Genomic DNA, 11,887 nt, shown 5'->3' on the forward strand with positions numbered 1-11,887 from the left:
ACATTTCAATTCTCCAAAATGACAAACATTCTGTAACTCGTTAAAAAAATAACAATTAAATCAACCAAATAAATCTTACTCGAGTGAGTTAACATAGGCCACAACAAGCTATTTCTTCCTTTTGAATTGATTCTTTTTCCTATAGTCTATGAGTCTCATGAAAGTAGGAATTTTAATCGAAAAGGAAAATAATAATTTGGATGCATTCTTATAATGACATTAGAGCAAGTGCAAATGGCTTATTGAGAGATTCATATGGAGAATGGAAGTCACTAGTTAACTTTGCCTTTTTTATAGTTTTTAATCCAGTCCATTTCTGTTGTAATGTCTTTTCCTTTTCTTACTCTTTTTTGTTTCCCCTACCTCTTCCTTTTAGGGGAAAAGCTCATGCGATTCAGCTACCCAGATATTCACTTTGATATGAACTTAACCTATGAGAAGGAGGCTGAGCTGATGCAGTCTCATATGATGGACCAAGCCATCAACAATGCAATCACCTACCTTGGAACTGAGGCCCTTCACCCTCTGATGCAGCACCCGCCAAGCACAATCGCTGAGGTGGCCCCAGTCATAAGCTCAGCTTATTCTCAGGTCTATCATCCCAATAGGATAGAAAGACCCATTAGCAGGGAAACCTCTGATAGTCATGAAAACAACATGGATGGCCCTATCTCTCTCATTAGACCAAAGAGTCGACCCCAGGAAAGAGAGGCCTCCCCCAGCAATAGCTGCCTGGATTCTACTGACTCAGAAAGTAGCCACGATGACCACCAGTCCTACCAAGGAAACCCTGCCTTAAATCCTAAGAGGAAACAAAGCCCAGCTTACATGAAGGAGGATGTCAAGGCTTTGGATGCCGCCAAGGCTCCTAAGGGCTCTCTGAAGGACATCTATAAGGTTTTCAATGGAGAAGGAGAACAGATAAGGGCCTTCAAGTGTGAGCACTGCCGAGTCCTTTTCCTAGACCATGTCATGTACACCATTCACATGGGTTGCCATGGCTACCGGGACCCACTGGAATGCAACATCTGTGGCTACAGAAGCCAGGACCGTTACGAGTTTTCATCACACATTGTTCGAGGGGAGCACACATTCCACTAGGCCTTTTCATTCCAAAGGGGACCCCCATGAAGTAAAAAACTGCACATGAAGAAATACTGCACTTACAATCCCACCTTCCCTCAGATATTGACACACCTTTTAAAAAATATTATTTCTGTCAATAATTCTTATTTTGTGGACACAGTGTCATTCGCTCTGCCTAATTACAAAAAGGAAGAAAATGGAAGAGTAATGGGATGGGTATATTGTTTCCTGATAACTTGGCTTGTTTTATTTTGTGGAAATTTAAACAAGTTCTGCCATGAGTCGTTATTAAGGCATGTCATGCTTTGGAAAAAAAATAGTTGATTCATATGGATTCACCTAAGTGATTCTAATTTGCCATTGATGTTCAGGATTATGATTGAAGGCAGGAAAATTTGAAGTTTTCTGGGTAGAACTTTGGCAATTTCAAATGGTATAAGTAATTTTACTCTTCAAAGAAGATCTTGTTTCGAAATGTAAACCAGTCTGGTTCTTTAGAAATCATGGAACACAAATTCCTTATTACTTTCAATGATAACTGCTAGGACAAGTTGAGTTGTTGTGGGTTCTATGTTTACTTCCCCTATGGAATTTATAACTCAGTATGTTTTACACTGTACCATAGAGCAAAACTTTTAAACTACAAGTAGTTGAGGACAACTACAAGACATCTGAGGTCCTTTGATCTTATTTTTCTAAACTTAAGCACTGTTTTTCCATAGTTTTGATGACTGGCATTTTATAGACAACCTTGCAGCCTTACTTTTAACACCTGTAACAAATAGTATTTTTATGTAGTTTTCAGAATAACATATGGTCTAAGAGTGGATGACAAGCAGTAATTTCAGGAGGGACTTCCACTTTTCGTAAATTTCTGTGAGATTTTTGTTTGAAGTTTTAACATGATAGCAGGATACTTTTACATATTTCCTTCTAACATTATGCTTACATTTGTCACTTTATTGGCATTTAATCAGTGTTAACCAGTCAGCAGAAAAATATAATGAGGCTAACAATAGAGAGAAAACCCACCGAGTGATCCTTTGATATTTCTCTTCCCTCATTTTCTCAAACTGTGACCACTCAGTGTTCCGTTCATTTTCCATTCCTCTTTTACTCTTGGAGTAGAAGTTCTTAAAAGTCTTGTGATAGGCTGCCTCTTTCAAAATGGTCTCAGAGCAACTGCTAGTTTAGCCTGCATATGGTAACTTGAACCCTATAAGATTTATTGAAGTAGGGCTATTTATTCTAGTATATCTTCAGTAATAATATTTACTTCTTTTACTGCAGAGAAAAAGGAACTATACATTGGACTATACAGATCTAACAAAGAAACAACCAACTTTTCACTTTTCTCTTACCCTTGTAGAGCCTAGAATATGACAGAATCTTCAGGCATGTTATCTTTTTTTCTGTTTTAAAAATATTCAGCTCTATGAATCCATGTCAGAAATGAATCTCAACCTGGTAGTACAGCATTTCCCATCTTTTCATTCATTTGTGGCATATTTTATGTTTCATGTGCACATTTTAGTTTCATTTGTGTGGGTGCTTTGTTTTGTCTTTTCAGTTCAATGGCATTAACAGAGAAACAGAGTAACATTGGCGCCCAAGTCATTTGGGGAACACAGTTTGGAGGTAGAGTCTGCTGTTTGTTTTGTTTGCAAAGAGCAGGCCTAACCATAGCTGTATTATTTGTGAATAATTAGTTTCTGTTATGAAGTAACTAATAATTGCTCTAAAAATCAATTAAATAGGATGCTGAAGTGGTTTGCCTATAATGTGGGATTAGAAGTGTCAAGAACAGAGAACTATGGATGGTCAGATATGTCTTAACTCATGTTCTCCTTTGCCATTTGCTTGTTTAAGCAAATTCTAAGAATTAACACAGCTGAGACTAGAAAATGGTTTTGATTTGCCTCTCTTTAAGTAACCCTGTCTTCAATTAGTTTTGGAGAATTTTTTAAATAGTCCCTTTAAATCTATGAGAATGTACCAAAACAGATCTAAAGAATACCAACCATTAATTTCTTTTTTTTTTCTTTCTTCCTACATCCATAGGTATATGGTAAATATAACTTATTCAAAGATAACACGTCGTTGAGATTTTTTTTTTACCTTTATTTAACCTAACCACCCCCAAATCATAATTGAAATGCCTTTTTTTCCTTTTTTTGGGTGAGGTAAAAAATATCGAAGTTCATGATCTTGTGTTTTGTCACGTTTTAAAGAAATACTTGCATGCCAGTCAATATGTCCACAATTTTAGGCACATGAATTTTTACTGACATTACATAATCTATGAATCTTTTTCCTGGGTCCCTCCCCCAATGAAAACATTTATGTACCTGCTACCTTGGGTTGAAACTGAATTCAGATGGACCTAAAAGTTACGTGGTTCCACTGTGAAGACAATAATGATGCACTCACCTCTTTTGATTTTATCTTATCTGAAAATTTAATTCCTTGAAGAGCGCTAGTAGGTGTGAAGGTACATCTGCAACAAGTGTATTTTCCTAGTTGTATGACATGAGGGACAAAAGAGAGCTGAAGAAGACTGAAGGAATGGTGGGGACGAGTGAGGACAAGGTCAATTCGAATTTTTAGGTTAGAAAGAATTTTTGTGGAGATCAAGCTTTCTAAAAACTCTGGATGGCTATATTTTCATGACTCTTCTACACAAAAGAAAATGTGCAGTTCAGTAGCACCTAAAAATAAATATGAGGACCAGATACCAAATAAATCAAATTTTACATAACACTAGCATGCCCAGTTTATTTAGGTGAGACTTCACATTGCAGGAAGTATTTGAGGGACATTGAAAATGGGTTAGCCTCTGTATTTTCCACTTTGGCGAAAGTTCAGAAATTCATCCTATTGCTTTGCCCTAATTTTGCCCAGACTTTTTAGTCATCAGCCTTTTTGGAGAAGTGGTTTATTTCTCTGTAGTGAAGAATCATTCATTCTAAGGGCATTTGAAAACAGAGATAGTGGCCAGGAGACCGACTGAAAGAAAGATGAGAAGTTGTCAAAACATTCCCTTAGGAATATTTTGGAGGAATAGAATGGAAGGATGAGAGCCTGGAGTTCAGAGTATTGTATTAGGAAGTCTCAGTCCTACATGCATGCAAGTCATCAATATATGTGGATCATGTTATGAGTGCATCTGTGTGCCACACACATCTCTTAAAATGTATGAAAAGAAGCAGAGTTACTAGATGTGTTCAGTTAAAATTATATTCAGTACCTGAGCAATGAAGTTTACTTTTCCAAAGTGATTGTATTAAGAAATACTAAAGAAGTTATCATTGTGTCTTTAGGACTCATGGCAGTTTTGTAGCTTAGGCCTTGGGACAAAATGAAACAAACAGTACGGGGGAAAAGGATGTGAAACGCATCAATGAAAAACTTAAAGAAATGTAGATTTCTTTTTGGATAGGAAGAAAAATGCTTTCAAGTTAGCAACTTTTACTTGTTGAGATATAAAGACAGGCAAAAATATTTTTAAGAGCAGCTTTTAAATTTTTTTTATTTATTATAATGTTTGTGCTACAGTTTTACATCTCACAAAACCACAAAGTCTTTGCATGGTATAAATGTTTACCAAAACTTCCATTTGAGAATGCAGTTAGAGGAAAATCTTTTTTAATATTTTCAAAATCTTATTTTACCCTATTTTCAGAGATAGAGCAGAACAAGCTGCAAAAATGCAAATAAAAATATATATGCCCATAGATTCAAGACAGAACTTAGCCTGTAAAAATCCTAGATTCGTTTTAATTTGGATTATTCGTTTTAGAGAAATATAATGTGAAGACTTGTGGTCATTCTTAATTATATTTTATATATTACTTTAATAAGTACTACCTGTATGATTACACCAGATCCAATTCTCCAAGTTCAAAAGAAATGAAAAAACCTGATGAAATTAAAGTTTGTATATGTAAAAATTATTTTATAAATATTTTAATCTTCCAGTTTCTGCAAAATAATTAAAATATACAGTAACTGGTCTCTTAAAGGTCCTGAACTTAATGTATTAAATACTTATAAAAATGTTATTGGTGCCTTTTAAAATGCATTGAGAGTGTTGGCTAGCTGTTTTAGCTTTACCACACTTTTACTGTATATTTTCTAAAAAAAAAAAAAATCACTTAAAATTGAGTACAATAGAATTCCTCTTTGTGTTCTTAGGGCAAAAAACTGCTAAAGCATTTTCCAATACAGAAACTATAACCTTAGCTGTTAAAAGTAAAAGGAACCTCTGAAATCAGATTTTAATACCTTTTTAGTTTGATCCTGTTTCTAAATACTATTACCAGATTATGCAGGTAAAAATATAAAGTAGAATGAGATTTTAGCTATGAATTCAATATTGCTCTTTGTTTTCATATTTCTTTTGTTTGTCTTTAAGGACGAATAAGATTTGTGTCACACAGGCTTTATTACTGAAATTTGGTGTCAATAAAATGCAGTATTGCTTTTAGTTTTTTATCCCCAATCTAGTGTTATTCTAGTCTATCTTCTAATGTGAGAATGCTTTATAAAATAACATTGAAAAGAAAACAAGTAATTAATTTTCCTTTAGCAAAATAAAACTGAGCAGTCATATCACATTGCTATTCTCCAAAGCATAATCTCAAATGGTTTCATACCATGGTTGTATATTACCTGCTGTGGCTGTGTTAGAATATGACAGCTTTTTAAAAAGTGAGCTGATTTTATAAAGCAAATGTCCTATGACCAAGAAGCTGTGATGTGCTAGTGTTTCTTTTTATCCTATCGTGTATTGCTAGGCCAAATAATGACACCTGGAATATTTTTACATTTATTCTAGTAACTTAAAATTTTGGAATTTCCACAAGACTTTTTTAATGTAATGTCCTCTGTTCAGCTTTTTAGTTTGATCTTGCTGTACTGTAAGTTTGTGAATGTTTTTCACATGCCCTCCTAGAAATAAGTTCATAATTCTGTTGCTGTTGTTATTCCCCCATAACATTGCATTTGTACATTTTCTGTAAAAGGAAAAGAAATTGTGAATTACCCCATACAGAGAATGGTACATGAATGATGTCATTTTCTACGATGTCATTTTTATTGTGAATAAAAATAGAAAATGTAGAGGCCCTCTACTAAGCTACATACAGTACCCTACATAACTTCATTTAGGTACTGATAACTCAATTAACAGTAAGTTGGGCCCTTGTATTACCTCAAGTGACACATAGTAAGAAATGCTTCTAAGAACAGGTAGAGGCCACTGAATCCCCTACTATGCACTTATCAGGATTTTGCTTAATTTAATTTGTTGGAAATTGATTTTTTTAATCCAATATACTGTAACCAGAAAAGGAATCTAGGCTTTGTTTTCTGTTGTTGTTTGACTCTTATTTTTTTAGTGGTTCAAGTTCTGAAACTGATACGTTTGGGTTTTGTTTTTGTTTTTGTTTGTTTGTTTTTGTCTATCAAGCACTCTCAGATTTTGAACCTTTTTCTTCCTCGTTTTTTGTGTAAGTAAAAACTCTTCTTCGTTACTTTTACTTCCAACTGTGTGCACTCCCTCCACTTTTTCCTCACCCATCTTTTTATCTGCTTTCCCCCAATATCTATGGAAGTCTGCTGCTCTCCTGCTACTACTGCTTTTGAAGATTAGGTCAACTCTTAACTTCCAATTCATTGGTTTCTTTAAGTCTTACTTTTTGTTCATTATTTTTGTTGGCTGAATAATCTGCCTGCCCATTTTTGTACTTAAGTAAAGTGTTATATTAAAAGAAATGTGATTGGATTAAAAATGGTACACTGTATAAACTTTATGTTAATTTAACTTTCAAATATTAGGTAACTAAAATGACTTCAGAGATTATGTGACCAGATTATCTACTTGCTTTTTTGTTTTCTTTTGGGTTAGATTTTTATATTCTTACTTGGCTTTTCTTGAAAATAGAAATCATGGCAGACTGACTAGACAGTTCTTTAGAAATATATTCAAAATGTAAAGCAAAAAGTCTTAACTTTCTCTCTCTTAGGAGAAGAGTGCTTTACCATTACTATACCTATATTCCAGGGACAGCCAGGGTATCCAGGCCTCATAATTGCTCTTAATAGTTGGACCTTTTAGACCATGTGTTATTTACAATTCCAGAATGATTACTTCTGCTCTTTAGTTAAAAAGATACTCTTCTTTCTGTACAAGTGCAATACCCCCCTTGAAGTCTTAAAAACTATAGTGATTTTATTTTTACTTTCTTGACCTATTTCTTTAGCTAATGTCAAAAAGAAACTCTTGAAAATTATGGTGTGTCAAAGGACACAGACACAAAGAGAAAAACACACCACAATCAAAAGATTAGAGCATGTAGCAACTACTGCTCTGCTTTTATGGAATCTTTACTTAGGCTAAATTTTGAATGAATCTACTGATCCTTTCTGAGAAATGTGTCCTAAAGTTGGAATTCTTAGAGACTGCATTTCTTTCCTTAGACTCTTGCCTCATGCTTGAAGTTAAGAAACTAATATTTAATATTTTATTTCATTTCTCTATGTTTGAAAATAAACTTTAATATTAAAGCACTTAGGTCAATTTTAAACTGGTATCAACCTATTGGAGTAACACATTTTTAAAAAATATTTGGAACAGCCCTGTTTTCTTACAAAATTTAAGGAGTATTTTTCGTATCATGCATATTTATATATATATATAGTGCTCTGGTTTTTCTTTTTTTATATACCTGTGTTCCTGCTGTAATGTAAATACATGTTTTGTTATAAAAATAATGTTGACATTTTGTTTGAAGGCATTTACTGCATTTGTACAGTATGTGTCTTGGGTACTTAATTCTTTTTTTCTTTAACAATACCAAAGGTAATTAGACTATTTTAAAGACTAATTGCTTGACAGTTTCTAGGATATTTTGTGTTTTAGAAGCAAAAAAGGAAAACAAAAAAAAAAAGGTCAAACCAGTAAACCTCATTTTTTTCAAACTAATAATTTGGGGAAATAAAAAACTATTGTTTAAAAAAGAAAATATATATAAATATATGTAAAATTAAAATACCAGACCTTGTATGTCAGGTTTGCTCAGTGTAATGTAATTTTTTTAAGGCTCAAATAGCATACCTCAGAAAATGGGGTGAACTATGGAAATACTGCAACAGTCTATGCAGCTGTGTAACAAGTCACTGCTGTCTACTGATCTGGAGACCTCCGCTATACAGTTTTATCACTGCAGACTAAAATGTGGGACTTGTATCTTCTTTGTTTTTAATGCACACTCACACATGCCCTGTGCATGTCTGTGGGTATTGTGTATAAGTGTATGAGTGTTGTATATGCATGTGTGAGTGTGTGTCTGTATGTGTGTACAACTAAAAGAAGCTGCAGAAACTTTGTAATACTTTGTGAAAAGGATTATATTATAAAGGTTTGTACTGTCTGAGTGCACAGCTACTGGAATAAATTTAGGGAATCTCAGGAACAAGCATATAATTTGTCCAAGATTTATTTCTTCTCAGAAGTGTAAGTGCAGTTTTTAATTCTGTATATTATTTAATATTTTACCAATAAAATAAACTTCTGACAGAAAATGTTTGCTATAAAAAAAAGCTTTCTGGTGAAAATTCTGTACACAAACACATCTTCCAAACACAGGAGACTAGAGAGCTGAATATTACCAGGCTTAGCATCATGGCCATGGTAGGTATCACATTTTTCTTACCCGGCGATTTGATGCTTACAGCCTCATCTTAGTCACAATTCTCCATCATATGGAGTCTTTCAGGGTAGACAAAGGAGTATTCCATAGTTTTTAAGGATGGCCTTTCAAACAATTTTCATATAACCCTTGTTTTAAAATAAATCAAAGAGGACTCAATGACAGAGCCGAACCCCTTTCTATTGAAGAATGATGTCAGACCTGAGAAAAGAAAACCAGCTTGCTCCAAAGTACACGGTGAATCAGTTAACACAAGTGGTCTAAGAAATAGTCAATAGTCACACTAGAAATAATTTCTTAAAACTCAGATCAGGAAACACGTAAGTCACAAAGATTGAGTTTCATTGGTTTAAGTTTGGTTTTCAATTCTGTGTCATGATGTAAGTTCAAACTGCTCGTTTCTCAGATTATGAAAGTAATTTTTGCTATGCAAGATATGTTCTATTACAAATACTTGATTGAAAGTCTAGTACACATTTGAGATTGTTATTAAAGAGTTTTTCATCAATTCATATTTACAGAATTTATGGATGTATTCTCAAATTTCCAAATGTCACAAAGAATAAAAATTACTACAAATTCAAATGAAATTTGGGCATCCAAAGAGGGAAACAGGAAAGCAAAAAGAGGATGAATTTACCAACCAATTTGCTCTCTAGTACTAAGTTTATAAAGGTTCCCCTCACAATCAGTAAGGGAGATTATAGTTAACGGTATGAACAAATGCCAATTTAAACAGTTCTTGTTGTTCAAACTCTGGTACCAGTAAAGAAAGAAACAAAAAAGATTTTCTTGAAAAAGATGCTATTTGCTCCTGAGTTCCATAATAATAGTCAGAAATGAAATAATGAATTCTTGATAACAACTGTTAAAACTTGGTGTTTATCATTGTGTTCAATCCAAAAGACTTGAGATGTGAATTACATGCTAGAGGAATTTCATTTAGCATCTTAGCAACGGTAGTGCCTATTAGAAACACCCTTGTTATTAGTGGGGTGCCGGTGGCTCATGCTTGTAATCCTATCTACTCAAGAGGCAAGATCTGAGGATCACGGTTCAAAGCCATCCCGGGAAGGAAAGTTCATGAGACCCTTATCTCCAGTTAACCACCAGAAAACTGGAAGTGGCGCTTGGCTCAAGTGGTAGAGGGCTCGCCTTGAGCTGAAGCAGAGTTCAAGCCCGATGACCAACAACAACAAAAAAATAAGAAAGAAAAACCCTTTTTATTAAGGGGTCCTAATTCCAACAAAATACCTAGTTTTTTCCTTACTCCTTTCTCTCTCCTTCCCTTCCTCCCTCCCTTCTTCCCTTCTTTCCTTCCTTCCTTCTTTCCTTCCTTCCTTCCTTCCTTCCTTCTTTCCTTCCTTCCTACTTTCCTTCCTTCCTTCCTTCCTTCGTTCCTTCCTTCCTTTTCTTCCTTCTTACCTTCCTTCCTTCCTTTTCCTCTTATCTCCTCTTCCCTTTCTCCATTGAACCAACAATAATAACAACTGGGAGTTTGAATTGGTCCTGTTTAGGGACTATGTTTTGGTGGTGGTGGTGATTTGGTTTTGTTTTTCCTATTTTAAACAGTGCATAAGGTAGGTGCTTTCATGAACTACCAAGGGGGAAAAATGAGAGAAACTGACCAAATATAGTTGAAAGTAATTATATATCCACAATCCCATGGAAGATTGGACAAATGATAAAAGTAGGGAGAAATCCAAAGATCTCAATCTGAGAAAAATATGTTGGCCTTTTTCTTACTATTTATCCTTTCTTGCTCTATAATTCTAGACTGTCTCAGTTCACACCTACTTCTAATTTGATTATCTCAGACAAAAGGCAAGTCCCTCAAATAGCAAAAACAGATACTGCCTCAATACAGGTGCTGACTTGTTTATCCTGAAAACCCTTATCAGAGCTGTATGGACATGACCTTCAAACCAACTGGAATGTCTTGTAAAGAAGTTGGATTTTTTTTTTTGAGAACTCCAGGAAGAAGCAAAGGTAAAAGGAAATAAGGTAAGGTCTTTGGGTTGGGCTCTACTTAGGTAAGCCTATGACTAAAAGGGAGGAGTCACTTTGTGTTTACTTTAACTTAACAAATGGAGTTGGGATCAGAATCAGCTATGTCGACCTGGAATGCTTTGTGAAATCTCTCAGTTTGGAAGTAGAATTAACTAGGAAGGAATGGCCACAGAATGTATAGTAACCCAAGTATTGAGTCTGCTTTAGAGACATTGAAGATTAAAGGAATCAGATCAATAAGGTTTTGTAAGTGATAAAGGAGTCTCTTATATTCTCATTAAAAAGCAAGGCTAAAATAACTCAGAGGATTTGGCTAGTGTAGTAATACTGGGGCACACCATCTCAGGGAAGAGAATGAGTGATTGTCTTCTTTTTCCTATTTTTCCTTCTTCCATGAGTTTTCTTCATGTCTTGTAATTCCTCTTTATTTCCTTTCAGTTCTTTTCCCTGTCCTCCTCATCCTTATTTCTCTTCATTAGTCTTTCCCTAGATAACCTGTTCTATTTCACTCTTTGCTGCCACTTCACATCCTCTCAATTCTACTTACATACTTTAAACAAACTTTTATTCTGAACAATTTGATGTAGCCAGAAAAATCATTATGAGTTTTAACTCCTTATGAGCATTTGCCAAATATCAGCAATTGTTACTAGCTTTGCCTAATTCCTACAATATCACAGAAACCAGTGATTATTAGATACTTTTAGTAGCAAGGAAACTGGCTCAGATTGGTCATAATTTTGTTCATAAACATTTGAGGTGAAAAGACTAAAGTTGGGCTCTAATTTCATATATACTTGGTCTAGTATTTTATTTTCTACCCAGTTTATTCAGTAGCTGATTGATAAAAACCCACCAATAAGGTGAGAGAGCAATTAGGACAAAATACTGAATATCAAGGTATAATTCAGAAGATAGCTTTTAATGTTTTGCTGATTCTAATTTTTCAACAATGATTCCAAACAAAACCATTGATATGGTCAGAGGTGTTGAGAAGCATAGTATTAAGTAACATAAATAACCTGAAATTAAAATTTTGCTGCAGAAAAAGTTTTAATGGACAAGAAATAATATCCTAA

General features: G+C 34.3%; 1 protein-coding gene across 3 annotated transcripts in view; it reads left to right on the forward strand.

Annotated features, from left to right (window-relative positions):
* The window catches only part of Ikzf2 (IKAROS family zinc finger 2), a 156,176-nt gene extending 144,289 nt beyond the window's left edge, over positions 1 to 11,887 (forward strand). For 2 of the 3 annotated variants that reach the window (XM_042679197.1, XM_042679198.1), the window contains exon 8: positions 377 to 8,680. In XM_042679197.1, coding sequence (XP_042535131.1) covers positions 377 to 1,101 — 725 coding nt within the window. In that variant the 3' untranslated portion in view covers positions 1,102 to 8,680. Of the gene's footprint in view, positions 1 to 376; positions 8,681 to 11,873 lie in introns of those variants that run through there. The other variant, XR_006147354.1, reaches the window with a different exon arrangement.

This window comes from Dipodomys spectabilis, unplaced genomic scaffold, assembly GCF_019054845.1.
Source record: "Dipodomys spectabilis isolate Male_0828 unplaced genomic scaffold, ASM1905484v1 ptg000051l, whole genome shotgun sequence".
Lineage (NCBI taxonomy): Eukaryota > Metazoa > Chordata > Mammalia > Rodentia > Heteromyidae > Dipodomys > Dipodomys spectabilis.